This window comes from Haemaphysalis longicornis, unplaced genomic scaffold, assembly GCF_048455015.1.
Source record: "Haemaphysalis longicornis isolate Haplotype H1 unplaced genomic scaffold, Haemaphysalis longicornis Haplotype H1 scaffold_9, whole genome shotgun sequence".
Lineage (NCBI taxonomy): Eukaryota > Metazoa > Arthropoda > Arachnida > Ixodida > Ixodidae > Haemaphysalis > Haemaphysalis longicornis.
The window spans coordinates 74,742,992-74,762,373 of NW_027526460.1; the positions used below are offsets into that span (position 1 = coordinate 74,742,992).

Sequence of the window (19,382 nt, forward strand, 5' to 3'; positions counted from 1 at the left end):
AAAAAGGTATGATCTTCCTGTCCTCTTGATTTTTGTTGTTGTTGATTCTCGATATATTGTGCGTATCCATCTAGCCCCTCGTGTTAGGGCCAAATTCCTTTCCGGAGGTATCTTTAAATAAATAAATAAATAAATAAATAAATAAATAAATAAATAAATAAATAAATAAATAAATAAATAAATAAATAAATAAATAAATAAATAAATAAATAAATAAATCTTCCGCAGTGTACTCACCGGGCCTGATGGGTTCCTTGCCCATGAAGTGGACGATGTAGCGGGCGAGTAATATAAATGGCCCTATAAGCTCCAGCGTGTGGTTGGTGATAGCGAGCAGACCACCCTTGGCCCCGCGTCCGAAGTCGATGCCGCCGGCGGCCTGGCATTGCGTGACAGCGAACATCAGGCAGCAAAAGGCGCAGGCGATCGAGACGCATTCTAGCCTGCAATCGGGAAAACAACACTTCAAGGGTCGGCCCCGGTATATTACTCGTTTGGTTGTTATTGTGCCTGCGAGCGCGATTCTTTTGGTCAAGGGTGTCAGAGGAATTTAGTGGTTGTAAGCGACATGGCGGCCGTCGGTTAATAAACTAACCACTGATAGTGTAGAACGTGAATATATCTCATTAAATTCGCAAAGCGAAAACGTAAGCGAAGCCCCTGTTATTCCAATCATTGTTAACTTAGCATTACAATATGTATATTCGATGAAATACTGGTGTGTTACGCTAGTCTGACCCTTCAAACTGTGTGACTGGAAACTATCATGCACTCGAGACTAGCTTCTCTGCGGTGATGTTCTGTTCCAAGGTATACGGTACAAGCTCAGCACTTCCGGTTCGATGGAAAACAATTATACGTGTTGATATGCCGTGTCCCACTCGAACCAAATCTAAAAAGTGGCAAACCACATTTATTTACGAAAGAAAAGCGCGGACTGAAGCTAGAAGAACATTTTACAATGAAAAAATTGCTGATCTTACAAATACTGTCATAGGTGGGGCTCGCACATGGGGCAATATTTCCAGAACCCACGATTATAGCCCTACGATACCGAGGCAGAACTTTCAAGCTCCTTCAGCAGTTGTATAAAAGGGTAAAAGTAGGAGCTTCATTCGAATCAGAAGTGGTGCACGGCAACGGTGCAGAGAAATTTCTGTGGCGCCGCTGCAATGCACAGGGGTGGTTTCGCGGTGACCTGCACCACGGCTGCACCGTCAGCTGCGCCTCTGCAGTGTTTACAATCGAGGGACGTGCGGGCACAGTCATCTGCTAATCATCCTCGCCTCTCGTCCTGTATTTCTCAAAGTTTAGTGAAATCTCTGTTGCGCCGAACGCATCAGCGACGACGCGACGGTCGTCCGGCGTACCTGCGAGCTCGACGTACATTCACGCGGTCGCCACAACTGCCGGTAGCCACCTGCCAACCCGCAATGCCCCAAGTATACGATGTGCGCTCATGGCACCGCCTCGCGGCACCTCCTCCATAGAAGGTGCAGCACATGTCTGCACCGAGGCGGCACCGCGGCTGCACCATGACCAATCGAGGGACGCGGTGCAGGGCAGAATTCCTTCAGCGGCGAATAGAGCGGTTTGGTGCAGCGAACCCTGCACCGGTGCAGGCGCTGCAGGGAATCCCGTCTCAATCGAATGGAGCTAGTGTTCCAAGCGAAGCAGTAGATGGCGCTGGGTGCGCACAGGAAGTGCCGGGCTTGTAGCAACAAGGGAACATAATCTCGCTTCTCTGTGTTATGCGATGCTAAACAACAAACAGTAGTCTAAACGCCAAAATATTCATTTTTACCACCTGCCATAATGCTGCTAGTCTAGTGCATTCACATTTAAAGCTTTACGGGACCCGGTATTTGAAGTACAAGAAGAACCGTTACGAGCAATAACATTCGTACAAATCTAACCAAGCGAATTATTGTTTTGTGATCATCAGATCTTGGTTGCCCCTGTTCCGATTCAGTGCGCCGGTATTTTTTTCACGCGTGCTTCAAGCTTCGTGCAGTGCTCCTGTGCTTTTTGGCAGAGCCTACCACTTCGTGCGCCTTTCGCGTGGGCGCCTCTCTGTCGGTGACAGCCAGCGCATCTACAAGTTGAGACCTGACTCGGCGAGGCGGAACCGCAGTCGAGATGTTCTCTCCGCCATCTCTCATGTTCTACGAGCGCCACTGCTGCCGGCCCCTCACGAACTCGGAAAGAGTGTTGTGTGAGTCTGTACCTTTTGCAGGCCGGACACTGCAGTTTGCGCGCGACTGCAGCGCCACCTCTCGCCGCCGCTTAGCAACTCTGGGTCGGTGGATGTTGCGACCGGCGAGTTCAGCGCACGAAAACACACGCGCGCTGCGTGCGGTTCGACGTTCTGTGGTGAAAGTTTTTTAAGAAACGTAGTCATAATTGCAAGTTCCGGGGTCCGAAAGGATCAAAATGCTACAGGAAAGGAATTAGTGACAGCGCCGCCATTGCTGCGTGAAGGACTGCCACAATCGCGAAAGGCAGCCTGTCATCGTTCTGTACAGGTTTCTCGGGCAGCCGTGGAGAATAAGCGTCGCAATAAATGGATTTTAGCAGTCAGAAAGCCATGACATTTTTTGTCAGTGGAATAATTAAAATTATGAGTACGATGACTGTTTATGCGCAGCGCTGGCACGAAGGGCCGTAAAACAAACGTTTGCTTTCAGTGTTCCTACACATCGCGCGCTGCGATGAATCGCATGCCGTCTTAGTATTAACATAACACGAGGTATTACGGCTTCCGCCACTATTGTTTTATCAGCAGTAACCTTTTTTTAGCGACATTCACGGCACCGAATGGATCCCAAAAGGCGGCACAAGAATATGTTCACAGCACTTCGCGGGTGATGCCAAAAGCAATGTCAAGACGGTTAATACGCATCCCGCTTACTGCCCTACTTTGTTTCCCGAAGCGTACAGAGTTTGGCCACGCCTTCCAAATGAGAGCGTGGCATGCTATCAAAGGCAAGGTTGCATTCACTCGCGCTGACTTCTTTAATGCGTTTTGCGTACCCTGAAAGTTGAGGTTACTATTGTTTAAGCAGAGGATGCGGAGGAGGAGGAAATACTTTTTTTTTTAGAATTCTGAACGGCCTGAACAAACTATCACAATTAGCCGCTAAGACGACTCTAACATTACTCGCAAGATTGAAGCCGAAATTAAACGGAATCTTCGTAAAGACAACCGCAGCTCCGCAGCAGATTTCCAACTGTGTATAACTGCGTTTACTTTGTCATCAGCTAATAACGTTTTGAATCCGTTGTTAATTAGTGACAATACCATTCGAGCTGAAGAAGGGCAACCGAAAAAGTAACTGTAGTGTGGTTGCGCGAACAGAGGAAACAACACAAACACGCTTCTGTCGTAAAGCGCTGGGGTCACGTTATTAGGCTGGGATACAAGAAAAAATAATACTGACCTGAATTTGCGCTGTAAATAGGCTTCCCTTGCTGAGAATGGGACTTCGCAACAATGTCTGTCCCATCAATTTCTTTCACGGCGTACACGCGCGCGAGAACGACATCCTCGACGAATACGTGGACAGAGACTCTGGCCGAATGACTGTGAAAGTGCGCGGTGTGTCGACGGACGAAAATTCGTCGTCGCCGTCATCCGAAGATCATGCGGGGTGGATCGTCACCACGCGGCGTGGAAGGAAGATTGAGAAGGATTCAACGACCGGGGATGCAACGCAAAAACAGCAGCATCGTCCCCGCTCTCCTGGTAAGCGTACACCTGCTACGCGAGCACAGATCACGCAGAGAGTTAACTCTAAGTTAGCAAGAACAGCACGCATGCCCAATTTGCCAGCCAACGACCACAGAGTTATCGTCCGACCGCGTTGCGGTTTCACGATGGGAAGACTAGATCTGCTCGAATTCGTGGCGGCCATGGCCACGGCAGCATGTATACCACTCGAAGCTACGCTCGAAGATACCGTATGCCCGAACTTTGGACAGAATATAATAGTCATCAGCACTCCTAGTCAGGATAGGGCTGGCAAATATGACAAAGTGAGAGAGATCACGATCCAGGGAAACAAGCACGAGATCTATGCGTACCGTGCTGCACCCGATAACACTACGAAAGGGATAATATACAACATCCCGCTTGCATATACGCAAGCCGACATCGATGCATGCCTGCTTGGAGAACGAAACCCAACGGTGCTCGCCGCACACCGCATGGGAGAGACAACAGCAGTGATCATACTTTTTGACGGGGGCAGGGTCCCACAATACGTCAAGTTTGCGAGCCTCATCGTACGCTGTAAGCTGTACAAACAACACAAGGAAGTGTGCCGTTCGTGCGGTCAGGTCGGCCACCGTAAGGACGTTTGCCCCAGGCCTGACATAAATGTCTGCTTCGCTTGTGGGCTGCATAACCCCCAAGAAGGACACGAAGCAACGTGCAAGCCGGTTTGCAAGTTATGTGGCGGCCCCCACCCGTCCGGCACGGGCAAATGCCGAAACAAGTACAAAACGCCATTTGTCGTGCGGCAGCGCAAGATGGCGGCCAAAAAGGCGGGAGAACACAGGAGCCACGACGGCAAGGTCAGCTTCATGGAAAAAGAGGACTTTCCCCGGCTGCGGCACGAGGGAAAAGAGAACAATGGGGGTACACGTCAGCGTATGCACAGCGGTAACCGGAGCAAGAGCAGAGAGAAAAGCGCCGAGCGAAGGAGGAGCTTATCAAGCCATCGCGAGACGTGGGCAGGTGTCGCAGCGCTCAGGAACGCCCCCCTGCCCGACAAGCGCACAGCTGCTGGAGAAACACGAGGTCGCGGGGGAAGGGACAAGTCACCCCTCTCCCATACTTGAGATCGCGCCGACAATGCAGAGGTCAAAGAGCTGCGCGAGCTCGTGGCACAGCTCCAGGAAACGGTTAAAGAACAGAAGAAAATGATCGAGCAACTTCTTCGATCACAGACTTCACCTGCCACGGCTAGCCAACAACCGTGGCGGTTGGGGAGCGTGCCGCGTCCACCCAGCCTCACCCCAACGGGAGAGAGCGGGGGCGGCCCGCTGCAACCACCAGCCAAGATGCGCAAGAGAACTGTCGTTGCGGAGACAGAAAACGAGGAAACCATGAACGAAGAATCCGTTATGGAGGATAACGAAAGCAACAATGGCGGTAACGCCACAGACGAAAGTCGGCCGGCACCGGACGAAACCGGAATCAACTACGGCGTCAGGATACACAAACTCGGGAAACGACTGGACAAGCAAGCTAATCAAATCAAGGTTCTTAGCGAGAAAATGACCAGCATTGAGCAAAACATAGCCAGCATGAAAAGGGAATTCACTGACCTCAAGCAGTTCATAATGGACCAATTCGCGAATCTGGGAGGAAAACAACACGGAGGGAACCAGCGAGTCAACGATGGCCCGTAATCAAAACTGCATCAGAATATGGCACTGGAACGCCAACGGTTACCGGTGCCGGAAGGCTCTACTACAGCAGACAGTTCGTACAGCGGCAGAACCACCAGACATCATCATGATACAGGAGACGCACATGGAGGATCCCCCCAAGCTCCTGGGATATCGCACGCACGCATCGCCCCCTAGCGGCCGTACGCATGGCAAAGGCGCGGCGCAAGGAGTCTGTACATTCATACGGAAAGGCATCACCTTCACCCCACTCGACTCTCCGCTCAGAGGGGCGACATCACTTGAACTATGCGCCACTGAAATTGTGATTGGGAAGCGTGATCGGATCGGAAGTCTCTCACCTTCGTCAACGTGTATAGTAATCCCCAACATAGAGGTCAACGTTTTAGAACTTTCTTCCATAAGATCAAGCAAAATGTAAAGGACGCCCCCTGTATCGTTGGTGGAGACTTTAACTCACCACACAAAGAGCTTGGTTATCCCCGCACGACGGCTAAGGGACGGAACCTCCTGGAAGAATCTGACGCAGCTGGCTTTAATCTGCTCACCGACGCCAGTCAACCCTCTAGACTAGGAACATCCACGGCGCGAGACACGACCCCGGACCTCGTGTTCGCACACCTCCCGGACGGCAGGTCGGTCACCTGGAAAAATACTGGTCTAAACTTGGGAACGGGAAGTGACCATTACATAATCGAAGTGAGCCTGGAGCTGAGGGGAAGTCACGTTAACGCCCCCAGTCGCAAACACAAGCTCACGGATTGGCATGCTTTCCGCAAGCAAAACGTTCGGACCACCATTGACGACATCGAAGAATGGACAAGGGACATCACGGCGGCGGTGGAAAATGCGAGCACCGAGATTGACACAAGCGACTCCATTCCCACCATGGACCCGCACCTGGCTCATATGATAGAAGCGAGACAATCCCTTCAACGTCGATGGAAAAGGAATAGAACTAACAGAAATTTACGAAAGCGCATCGCCCGACTTGGACGTGAAATTGAGGCTTACAGTCAGCAACTCTACCGACAACAATGGCACGCCATTTGTAAGGAGGCAGATGGGCAGCTTCACGCCAGTCGTACTTGGAAGCTCCTGCGTCACCTCCGAGACGAGACGCAGAGTATATCTTTTCAACGCCACCGGCTAGGACAAATCCTGCACTCGGCAATCAAACATCGCGGAGAACAAGGGGTTCGAGACTACCTCAACAACAAATACCTGCCCAAGGCAGCGCAGTCCACACACCCGGGATATGCAGGAGCCGACAACCCCGAACTGGATGCGGACATAGAGGAAAGCGAGGTGCGTAGAGCCATCCAAGAGCTTAACTGCAAATCCGCCGCCGGCCCTGATCGAGTACACAATAAGACGCTCCGCAACCTCAGCGACGAAGCCATCTCGGCACTCACAAACTATTACAACAGGTGCTGGCGCTCCGGGTACATACCAAAGCAATGGAGAACGGCACGTACAGTTCTAATTCCCAAACCGGGTAAGCCGCCTAGCATTGACAACCTCAGACCCATATCCCTCACGTCGTGTGTAGGGAAGGTTATGGAGCATATACTTAATAATAGGTGGCAGGCGCACATGGAGGAACACGACAAGTACCCACCTACCATGATTGGATTCAGAAGTAAACTAAGCACTCAAGACGCCATGCTCCTTATCCAGCGCGACCTACTGGACCGCCCGAGCAGCACGGATTGCCGGGCGATCTTAGGACTGGACGTCAAGAGCGCTTTTGACAATGTACTCCACTCCGCTATTTTGGCACAAGTCACAAGACTAGGGCTGGGAAAGCGCTCTTATGAATACATCCGAGCCTTTCTCACCGATAGAACAGCACAGCTCCATGTCGGACACCTCCAGCTAGAAGAGAGAAGATTGGGAAGTAGGGGAACACCGCAGGGAGCGGTGATCTCCCCCTTTCTCTTTAATTTAGTTATGATTCCGGTAGCCGACAGCCTGGCCGACCTGCCCCACGTCCGGCATACCATCTACGCGGACGACGTGACGCTGTGGGTCGCGGGTGGTGCGACCGGACATATCCAAGACCGGTTACAGGAAGCCGTGCACCGGATAGAGGGATGCTTACAAGGAACAGGACTACAGTGTTCCCCCCAGAAATCAGAGTTGTTGATCCTGCCTCCACCAGGGCACTGGAGGAAAAGCGCTGAGGAAGAAGCAGCCAATATCGTCCTCCGAACAGGGGACAATGGCATCATCCCTCACGTGTCTAGCATTCGAGTATTGGGCATGCACATCAACGCAGGCAAAGGAAACACGTTAGCGATTGACCGCCTCCTCACGAAAATAGGCATCGCCACTCGTCTCATTAAGCAAGTGGCTACGAAAAAGCAGGGCATGCGAGAGACCAGCTTGCTGCGATTGGTGCAATCCTTCGTCATAAGTCATGTCGCCTATGTCGGAGCTTTCCAAAAATGGTTACAGCATGAAAAGGATAAAATCAATGCGGCAGTCCGTAAGGCGCACAGGGCGGTCCTGGGTCTCCTCCCTAGCACCAGCAACGAAGCCCTAGCACGGCTAAGCGTGCACAATACTTTAGAGGAAATCGGAGAGGCACAGCGCATAGCACAGCTCGTCCGCCTAAACGCCACGAAGGCGGGCAGAATAATACTCCAGAAAGCAGGGATGACCGCACCAAACGAGTTTCCCACTGAAGAAGATCAACCGAACGTGGAGAAAAGGCACATTGGCCGCTTGACCCGGCACTTGACCATACCGCCGCTCCCTCGCAACATGCACCCGGAGCATGACAGGGGGCGACGGGAAGCAAGGGCCAAAGCACTGGCCCGAACGTATGAGGATGACGCCCAGGCATACTACGTTGACGCAGCCATGTACAAGAACAAGCCCCACACCTTCGCACTCTCTGTCATACGGGCCTGCGATGGCAAATGCGTCACAGCCGGTAGCGTATCCGCTCATACGGCAACGCAGGCAGAAGAGGCGGCTATCGCTCTGGCGCCAACTTGTGAGTTGGACAAGGCCATGAGAGTATTGAGTGACTTACGCTCCGCCATTGTCGGCTACAGCAGAGGGATCATTGGGCGACCCGCCCATGGACTACTGCCCACAAATAGAATGGCGCGGGCCCACATTAGGTGGTTCTCGGCGCACATGGAAACCACTCTGGGAAGGACGCCACACCGCAACGAGGAAGCTGACAGAACTGCGCGCGAGCTCGCACACCGCGCAGTCACCTCGCCCCCTCTCTTGCGATCGGAAGGCAACGACGAGAAAAACGAACCGCACCCGGCATTGAGCTTCGGTGAAGTCCTTGCCTGGTATCGCGAACAACGCCGACAAGCACCGAAGCCTCATTCGCTTCTGAGTAGAAGTGAGGGAATGTTTCTTCGGCAGCTGCAGACTGGTACAGCGCTCACGCCAGCTCTGGCGCGACACATCTGTCCGGACCTCTACCAGAGTTACGTGTGCTGTGTGTGTAGTGTGGTGCGCGCGGACCTGCCTCACATAATGTGGGGGTGTGACAAACACAGAGTGAGGGGTTACCCACCGGAACTACCACAACATGTCGTGCAAAATATGAACTCCCCGACTAGGGAGCTCCAACTCATGGTGATCCAGCAGCTGGAGACAGCTCTGGCCAGGCAGAAGCGCGGGCGGCTTCCCGATCACGTCAATGGTCGGACCCCCCAGCGCCGACGCCTCCGGCCGGACGCGGCCACGTCTCCGGATCGGCTTTAACACCAACAGCCGAAGGTGAGGGCGGAACCCTGTGTGGTGATCCCCCTCACCGATAGTGCAGGATAACCAATAAAAGTCTTTTCTCTCTCTCTCTCTAACTTCTCGCGCACGCGAGGCCGACAGTAGTAGTAGTTCAGCCCCGTAATTGTCCGGAAATCGCACAGAAGCACTTGAGACATGGGGAAGCTATTTGTCAGAACAGTTTTCAAGCACGAGACACCTTTAAAAAACAATCGCAGAATCGCAAAAACAAACAACCGAGAGGTACCGAATATATGAACGCACGTCCGCCGTCTGGCCCTTACCGACCCAAAGTTAGCTCAAGCTTCCACGGGGCAGCGCTGGGTGTATTTATTCGTCGCGCCCTCTGAGTGCAGTGACGGGTCCCTATAAGAACTGTTTGTCGGTTAGCGCATCTGGCATAAATAAGGGGTGCCTCCGGGAGAAATACTCATTCGTTTAGCGGCAGCGAATCCATGCTGTCGCTCCGCTAGAGTCTTGTACTGAAACCTCGCCCGGAAGGGTATTGTTCCTGTATTGCTTCGGCTCATCTCTCGCCATGCAGTAAACCAGTTGGGCTTGCCTTCGGCGTCTTGTCGTCGTCACCAAGGCAGCAACTTTTGCCATGGCAGCTCTTCACCACGCTACCACACGCATGACGGAGGCTACGGAGACCGGTTCGGGGACGCCTTCCCGACAGTAACAACTGTTTCCAGCGTTGAGAAGCAACTTCGTAACACCTCTGAAGCTTCGTACAAAATAAAAATCACTATTATAGTCGGCAAGATCCTTTACAATACCTATTTTTCTTTCAGTAAATTTATCATTCCAACTGGAACGACTTGGCCCACCGACAGTGTACATTCATGAACAAATAAAATGCGGACATGAAAATATAAACTAAAACGCCCAAACAGACAAATACTGTTGGTGAAGGTCCAATAATGGCGCGCTATTGGTATATTTGGAAAGCCATATTTCCGAACTTCCTTTTTGTCATTAAGACACACGCATTTTGACTTTAATTCACTGAGAGAAATGGCGCTATTTGTGCGGTCTGGTTCCCATTTTCGTGATACCGTTTCATTTGTCCGTGACTCTCCAGTGCCTCTCAATTCAATCACCTCGAATCTGCCAATGGCCTCGAAATGACGACGGAGCAAAAAAAAAATGGTCAAAACGCTTCCCTGGTCATGTACCTTCAGAGCGGAAGTGCTATGGTTCTTTTTTGCGCTCCCAGGAAAGCCTTATTTCGGAAGCTAATGCATATAAGCGGCCAAGAAGCAGTCACTCAGGTAGAAAGGATCTCATCTATTCAGTCTCGAATCCGAAATATGGGGATTTATATGCTCTCAGATTAATTGAAGGTGACGATATTCGGCACACCCAATATGCGCTACTTCAGCATTCACTGGTCGTCTTCAGTACGCAAGCCATACACCAGGCCAAGATTCTCATTTCATCAAAAAAAAAAAAAAAATACAGGGGTTGCATACCAGGCGCAATACCTGCAGTAATCGGACCTTACCTTCTATTCTTGTCCATGATATGACGCTGCGGTGGGCAGAACCGGGTGTCAAGAACGAATAAGTTTAGCGGTGGGCAGAAGGACGTTATGTGGCTTGGATTGCACCGGCAGCTTGTGCAAGTACCCACGACCTCTTCTTGCTTCTTCTTCTCGACTTCTGCTTTTGGAGGTCGCGCTCGGATTACTCCTCGTGACCGGTCTTTGGGACATAGCGCAATAGAATTTGACATATAATATATATCCTTATTTTACCTTTTATATTATAGTTTAGTTTAGTTTCGTTTAGTTTAGACGCTTGGCTGCGAAGAGTAAGACCAGCTAACATCGGTGAAACGGATGTGGAAGCTTAAAACGAATGCAAAAGAAACATCAGAAGATGGTATGACCATTTTTCTCACTAAGACCCCAGTGCTAGTGACGTAGTCATCATCGCCACTTTCACTATTCCATGGCGAAATTGTCCAAGCAGAAAAAATATTGCGCGTAGTTCACAAGCCTGTGTCATTGAGGCATGTACGGAATAATGCCGGCGCTCTCAAGAAGTTAACCGGCTAACGCCAATAACACTTGCAACAAAACTGCTCGGGGCACCTGATTCTTCGTAAGTGCTTTGGATGCGAAAGCAGTATTGCAATGAGAGTTGGTGAATGGGCAGTGAACCTCTGGAGGCAGCTGTGATCGTCACTGGCCAATCACCCTCAGTTGGTACGTTACATCTGTGAGTGCGTATGTTGCCGTCGCAGCCAAATTTGAATGCCCCTAATAGCTTCCTCTTAGCTATCGGACAATGCTCTCGACGTGTTAGTGACGCGACATTCCGTTTGCGAGTCAATGCTGGCCGGACACTTCCTGTTGTACTTAGCGCCGTGTGCCTGCTACCTTTTAACACTGCCGGAATCTTTTTCGGTATCTTCTAAAGAGAAACTGCTGTTTGTCCTCTGTACCCTCGCGGGTAGCGCCGCGGGCGGCTAATTTTTATACCTTGGGTTTGAGCCCCAGCAATGCTAGCCTTTTCTCTGGATTTTTTTTATTAGATAGGAAACATGTCATGGTCGGGGCTGTCTGTCTGTCTGTCTGTCTGTCTGTCTGTCTGCCTGTCCGCCTTCCCAATCCCTGACTAGACCTTGAGTCTCCCCTTCCGTATAAAGAATTATAATAATAATAATAATGGCTCCTGGAGCGACACTGTTGCCGGTGTCTTCCTGGGCCGGAACGAGACGAGCACAATTCCCCTTTAAGGGCTCCTGGAGCGACAGTGTTGCCGGTGTCTTCCTGGGCCGGCACGAGACGAGCACTCTTCACTCGCCTTCGACGTTTCATCGTCGTCGGCGGCGGCGTGCGTCGGCGAGTCTCGGCGGGCCGTGATTACAAGCAGCCCACAACCATCCGGGGAACGTGCATCGACCTCATCTTCAGCAACTTTAGGGTTCATCCACTACAACAGCGCTTCACAACAGACCACAAGGCGGTCATAATCAAAGCGGAACGCCAACCACAGCTCGACTTCACCTACGTTGAACATGATGATGATAATGCCTAAATAAATACAAACTCATACCTCTCTCTCTCTCTCTCTCTCTCTCTCTCTCTCTCTCTCTCTCTCTCTTTAATGCCTCGCCACTCTAACACCCCCCCCCCCTCCAATAAAATTACACCATCTTCCCGTGGGGGAACCCTGAGTAGTATGCGAAACAGCCATGTGGTCAACGCAATTTCCCATTTCGTAGTTCCGGTAAGTGAAAAGTTTGGTAGTTACCATGGAAACCAAATGGTAAATATAGCGGTAGCTACGCACCTCAACCTAACGGAAACGGCGAACTGAAAACTAATGGGCACTTGAATCGACCCCATGGCTGCTTCGCATACTACTCATGGTTCCCCTACGGGAAGATGCTGTAATTTTTTTTTTAAATGGTCCCTTAGATCACTTCTCCGTGTTATGTTCGCGAATGAGGGTGGTTTGGCATAATTTAGGTCAAATTAGGTGCGGAGATGAGCGTATCGCCATGTTCAATTAAACTTCCTAATTGCACCAAAAGAGCCCGGCCTGCACTCGGAACGTCCTCTGAGAATGTTGTAGGCGTTCGGTGACTTAACAAGGTGCAAAGCATGATCAAACTCAGTGTACGCCAAACTAGGAGTACCGGATGGTGACGCCGTTAGCTCTCTCAAGCGTGGCGTTAGGCCTAATGTCGGCCCATCGCATACCCATTGTGTACAGTGAGCGGGAGGCTTGTCTAGGGCAAGCGAGCGCGAGTAGGGTGGCAACATGTGCTGGTGGCTGCTCGGTTTGAGATAGCTGGGGATTGCGGGTGCGAGTATACCGGCTAAGGTCCGGGCGGTTTTCGCCTGGCCCGTGTAATTTGCAGATGAGGCCCTGCACTTCCTCGGTGCCAGTCGTAAGCGGTGACGCGTCAGATAAGCCCGCCGTTTGACTCCTCGCAATATCACTGCAGGCAGTTACGCAATCGCACGAAAGTTTCCACAGAAAGCGCTGCATGCCATGCTGGGTGCGATCTTTTCGTTTGCTACACGTGAGACTCCGAAGGTTATCGCGAGTTGTTTTGTTGCGGCACGCCAAAAAAGAAAAAAAGAACTGGCCTCGTATCTGCTTACTTCTCTGCGAATGTCGTCGAAAGACGATATTGTTCTGCTGCTTCTGCCACATAAATGCCTCTCTACTCTTTCCCGCCAACCTCCCACCCTCTTCCTCCCTTCCTCTTACTTGTCCTCTCCCACCTCTTCCTCTTCCTTACTCCTCCTCTTACTCCTTACTCTTCCTCTCTTCCTCTTACTCCTCCCGCGATAATCCCGATCGAGGATTGCTCAAATCAATTAAATTTTCCCGCGTTCCCCTGCTCTGGCGCATATATTGGGACCTTTCATTACTGCTGCCCTTGGAATACTGCCACGAAGTTTAGGATACGGCGCGAAGTCTTGTGTTTTTTAGTTAAATATTGCTTTAAAACCGTATTTATTTATTTATTTATTTTCGGTAGCAAATATCAAGCGCACACGTCTATCCAATTAAAAAAAAACACTGCCCAAAACCAGTTAAGAGTTGATGTATTTCCTCAAACATGCCTGCTGTTTTATTTTTGCTCAACAGTGTGGACAAGTGTGGAATGTGGTACCAGATTTGGTGGTTTGGAAAGGTTCTGCCGCTACAAACTTCTCGTTTCCGAATTGTTTTGTCTTTTGGCCAGGTGGCTGAATCGAGGGACCTACCGACCGGCAGACAGACAGACAGACAGACAGACAGACAGACAGACAGACAGACAGACAGACAGACAGACAGACAGACAGACAGACAGACAGACAGACAGACAGACAGACAGCTTCGAAAATTAAAGTGAGTACTTATGCTGGTGTTTTTCGTTTGCCGTAGCAACGTGTGCTTCATGTGGCGAAGTAAATTTTGTGGGAAATTCCGGAAGAACGCCTAAAAATAACGCGAGAATTGGTCAGAAACAGTTGTAATTTTTTTCAAGCAAATTTAAAATGGTTTAAAGAGGCCATAAAGACAAAATACAAGTTGCCGTAACTCTAAAGCCCGCTTTCCAAAAATAACAATTGTAATTTTAATTCAAACTTCCCACATCCAAGTTGCAGTCACAAGGAAAAATTCACAAGGGCTATTAGCAGGCGTGGCTCCGTAACCACGGCCAATGAAAAACGACATCATTGTGATATTATAGTGGTGCTTCACCTTCCGGTTAAACGTTCCACATGAGCGCAAACGCGCAGTTATTTCACGAGCTCTGTTTCGAATATTACCCATATTGGGAATCCTAGATTTACCAGCGCTGGATTGTATGCGGGCTGTCTGCCTTCGGACCGAAAGTCCCATTGGAATACACGAGACAAGTGAACGCTGGACCGCATTTCGGGAGGATCGCAGAGGGCCCGGGACTGATAATCGAGGAGGTTCATTGGGTGACTGCTGACGTTGTGCCACGGGAAATTCTAAATTTTAACTGAAATTCAACACAGCCAAGAAAGACGGGACAAGAAACGACGACACCCGGCGCTGTCGTTTCTTGTCCCGTTTCTTGTCCCGTCTTATTTGGGCTGTTTTGAATTGCAGTTAGTATGCACCAACTAGCCCAAACAACCATTCTAACGTAATTCTAAATATATTACGCTTTTTTTTTTGGTGGGGGGGAGGGGAAATATAAACGTCCTCTGGGACGAAATTCAGCTGAACTAGTTAAAGTAGCCTAGCCCTTCAGATTAAGCGAAGTTGGATTTTGTTTTCGTGGACCCGTTAAGCTCCATGTAATAGAGTTCGTCGAAGGACGTTCAATGAAACGGAACTCGATAAAACGCCGTTCGATGAAACGACGTTCGATGAGATGTTCGTTCCTAATCTGCAGCGAGATGTCGCAGGACAGGAATGGCAATTTCAAACAAAGAGATACATATCGTATACAATCCTTGCCTGACACTAAGTTGTCGCCCCCTTCTGCAATCCCAACTGTGAGGTCCGGCCGCCACGGGATTTGACAGAAACCCAGCCAATCCGAAAGCTTCCCGTGCATCGACACTTCTAAATTTGTCCCCTTAATGCCCCCCTCGACTCGCATATTCCTCGCCGCGAGCGCACAAAGATGGCGGGTTGTTTTGAAGGATCGTGATGGGACGAAATCCGACACCGCAAAAAGTACACGCCTAGACGTCCTCGGCGCCTCATCTCGGGCCCGGCAAAACCTGCATCGCGTCGGGTGCGCGCCGCGGGCGTCACGCGGCCATGATTCACGGATGGGGACACGCCGAGCACCACCAGGGCTAGAACCCGTATTCCCGCGAGTCGAACCAACACCTCCAATATATAAAGGCCTTCAAATTGTGTCGTTAGTGGTAGATGAACAATAACAAGACTTCCGGTCTTCCTAATTAGCTGTAGGAAGAAGGCGACCGCCACAGCAGCTGCAAAGAAGGTCTTCTGATTCACCTCTCAAAAGATACTAAGGTGATGACACAGGGTTGTTGACTTCTCTTCGCTATGAGGTGTTCCCCAAGTTGGCTCGCTCCCTGCGGGAGTTCATTCGCCGCCGCTGCCTGGCCGGAGACAAAACCGCGGAAACTCCGGTCGACGCGAGGAACGAGGCCGTATTTAACCACGTATCAGGAGCCCCCATCGACGGCCGAGCTCGGCGGTAACGGCGGTGCGGCGCACTTCAAGGGACTGCGTTAGCGGGAAGCGACGGTGAATAAAGAGCGACAGAGAGCGGGCCTGTCTTTGTGACTCCGCCTGTGTCGAGAGCGCCGCAGGCTGGTCAGGGCTACCGAGCTGGATATTGGAGATCCGCCGCGAGCGCTCTTATTGTGGGGATGTAAAGCAGCTAATTATTGGTAATTAAAGTGCTGCTCTTATGAGAGGGGCCTTTCCAAAATGGGGTGGAACATTAGAAGAAGAGGACGGCGTTTGAGGGTCAGGGAACTTTCGGATGCGTCCTGTGGCGAAACGATTGTAGTCTGGATGTGGAGGCTGGGAGACCGGGGCTAACTATGGGGTTTGCGACGTTTACCAAGATTCGCCGTAATGTGCCCACTGAAGTCTGAAAGATCGACGCGTTCTCGGGAATTCTATCTCTTATTCCATCGTCCACCATAGTTCATACGGTGTTTGGGAATAGAAAAAAGTTGAGAACTAGCAGCTTTGCAGGTTTGAAAGGCGAAATCTCCTTCTTCTGGTGTGCCGGCATTTCTGTCATGCCTGTTTACTGATGAGCTTTCAGTGAAACTTCATTTCAAACCTCCACTGATTAGTTTCATTCCTCATTAGCTTTATACATCAAATTATAGGCAACTGGAAGAGCAACGAAAAAACTTTATTTATTTATTTATTTATTTAATTTATTTATTTATTCACCTACTCATTCTTGAATAATTCATTTGTGTGTCTGTGTGTTTGTTTATTTATTTGATTGATTGATTGATTGATTGATTGATTGATTGATTGATTGATTGATTGATTGATTGATTGATTGATTGATTGATTGATTGATTGATTGATTGATTGATTGATTGATTGATTGATTGATTGATTGATTGATTGATGACGTTATTCGTAAACATTGTGGTATAGTTGTACAAAATGTCCCCATTCAAGGCCAGAGGAGCTCGAAGAGCACCTGTGTTCTGCAGCGAATGCATGTTCATATCACTGCACGAAGTACTTGAAAACATATTTCGAGTCTGTTGACATCTGGGTCACGCTCTACTCTCTCATACAGTATCCACGTCATCATGCTTTTTTTACGTCGGCCCAGCTCGGTTTTTCGCGGGTCCTCGAATACAAATGAAGTAGCCGAAAGCCATATGAGCCCTATATTTTCATTCGCGTTCATTTTCCTTAGAGGACAATGAAAACGAATTTTATGTAAAGTGCAAAAAGTACTCGAAATACTCGCGCATTGACATAACATGACGTCACAGCTGCCACACGGGCGTTGCTGTGGCTCAAGTTTATCGCGACGCGATGAATGACATTGCGAGAGAGAGAGAGAGAGAGAGAGAGAGAGAGAGAGAGAGAGAGAGAGAGAGAGAGAGAGAGAGAGAGAGAGAGAGAGAGAGAGAGAGAGAGAAGCACTTTATTAAAGAAGACCTCTAAGCGAGGGAGGTGGCCGACAGCCAGAGCTGTGCGGCGACCTTCGTAGCCCGGGCTATGATGATCTTCTGTCTCTCCGGGTCAGAGCAGCTCAGCCCTGCCTCCCAGAGCTCCGAGGAATTGATTTGAGGGAGGGGATCATATGGACAGGCCCACATGTGGTGTTGCACCGTGGCCTTGTCTCCGCATAGTGGGCAAAAGGGAGAGGGATCAACTGAGGTATGAATGTCATGGAGAGGGCCCTATTGGGAAGGGATTAGGTAGTAAGTAGTAGTAGTAAGCATTGCTGAATGAGGCGGATTTAATCTTGCATAGCTGCCGCAATTGCTCCGCCTAATCGTCCCCAATACAATATCAGAGACTCTTAAAGTCATCACACCTCACTTAGTCCTAAAATAACAGACACACAATGTCACCACACCTCATTCAGTCCTGTGGACTGCAAAAATCCGAGTAGGAGATGAGACATCTCTCTTCGCACAATCCAGTTGTCCCTAGGAAAAATAGTGTCCTCCGATGTAGCATGGGGCACTCCTAGCTTCTGGAGATCACGAGAAAAGTTCGTCCGCTCAGGATTGGTTTTGGAGCAGTTCATAATGAAGTGATCAATGTCACCAGTCACACTGCACGAGGGGCACAAAGGGGATGAAACAATGTTGATTTTATGTAGCCAAGCTGGTGTACGGGCTGAGTCTGTTCTTACTCGGTGGAGCAGGCAGGCTTAGGCTCTCTTCAGGCCTTTCGTCACGACTGGTTGATGTACTGGTCGCCACTGCTGCCTAGAGTGCTCGCCAACGGTCTGTTTCTGTATGCGTTGGAAATCGCACCGCGTTTGCACCGTCCTTGTAGATGATAAGGCATCCTTGGCTAAGCTGTCAGCATGTTCGTTTCTCGCTACACCCGTGCGAGCCTCCATAGTCGTTCTTTTGTGTAAGTCAGTGAGGGGTGGGCCGGTGGGTATTTGAGGCGAGAGAGGCGGTAATGAGTAGTTATTTTGTTGTAGCTCGATAGGCTATCTCGGGCTGATCTGGCTCCGTAAGAGGATACAGAGGTGGGGCACGCCCGGGAGGTGAGTGCTCGGGCTATCGTGTGTACCACCTCGTTACCCGCAACCCAGTGTAAGCAGGAGTCCAAATCAGCTCAACTTCGGTAGTAGCTGAGTTTTGAAGAGAAGTTTTAGGGCCTGGGGTGAGATGGTACCCGCAGCATAATTTCTAATGGCCGTTTTCGAATCAGAAAATATGATTGAGGGTGGTGGCCGACTTGCAAGGGCTACAGCGATTGCCGCCTCTTCGGCCGTGACCGGTTCTTCCTTGCAGATCGTGAGAGAAGTGAGTGGCGGATTGTTTGGTCGTTGATGACTGCTATAGCGAGTGCATTGCGGTGTTGATATTCAGCTGCATCGACATACACTGTGTCTGGGCGTATAGGGTAATTTTCTGCAAGCACTTTGGCCCTGTGCATCCTGCGGCCACGGTGTGCATTAGGGTGCATATTTCGAGGGAGGGGACGGACTTTGATGTCAGCGTGAATTTCAATGTGTGATGATGGACGCTTTGGAAGGTGTGATGATGGACGCTTTGAGTTGGAGGCGTGGAAGCATATGCTGTCCGGGAAATGTTTTGGTTAGTCGATTCAGTTGTCCAGTACGGTTTGCTTCGATGAGCTTCTGTGCCGTGTTGTAGGTACCGGTGGCCTCAAGCCTGGCAGTGGATGTGCCGGGTGGTAGTTGTAAGGCCATCTTATAGATTTTCCGTATCAGACAATTTATTTTCGCTAGGTCCGCGTCAGTTGGGAGGAGGTACGGGAGGGAGTAAGTAGTACGGCTGATGACAAATGCTCCGACTAAACGTATTCGATCAGCGAATTCTTTTAAGCCGTTATTTCGGGTAGCAATGCGTTTAATTAATCCGATGGCTTGGGTGACGTGAGAAGAAAGTTGTTTTATAAAGTCCGTAGTAGTTCTGGAGCGATTTATAGTGAGTCCGAGGATTTTGATTTTTGAGACAATCGGTATAGGGACGTGACTCAATGTAAACATGGATATTTGGGTTCCAATATTGTCTTTTCCTTGCGGGTAGAAGAATT

At 50.1% G+C, this 19,382-nt stretch overlaps 1 protein-coding gene across 6 annotated transcripts in view; it reads right to left on the reverse strand.

Annotated features, from left to right (window-relative positions):
* Positions 1-19,382, reverse strand: part of LOC144151479 (uncharacterized) — a 248,397-nt gene that overhangs the window by 125,847 nt on the left and 103,168 nt on the right. For all 6 annotated transcript variants that reach the window (XM_077682537.1, XM_077682534.1, XM_077682538.1 and 3 more), the window contains exon 3: positions 238-443. In XM_077682537.1, the coding sequence (XP_077538663.1) occupies positions 238-443 (206 nt within the window). The remainder of the gene's footprint in view (positions 1-237; positions 444-19,382) is intronic.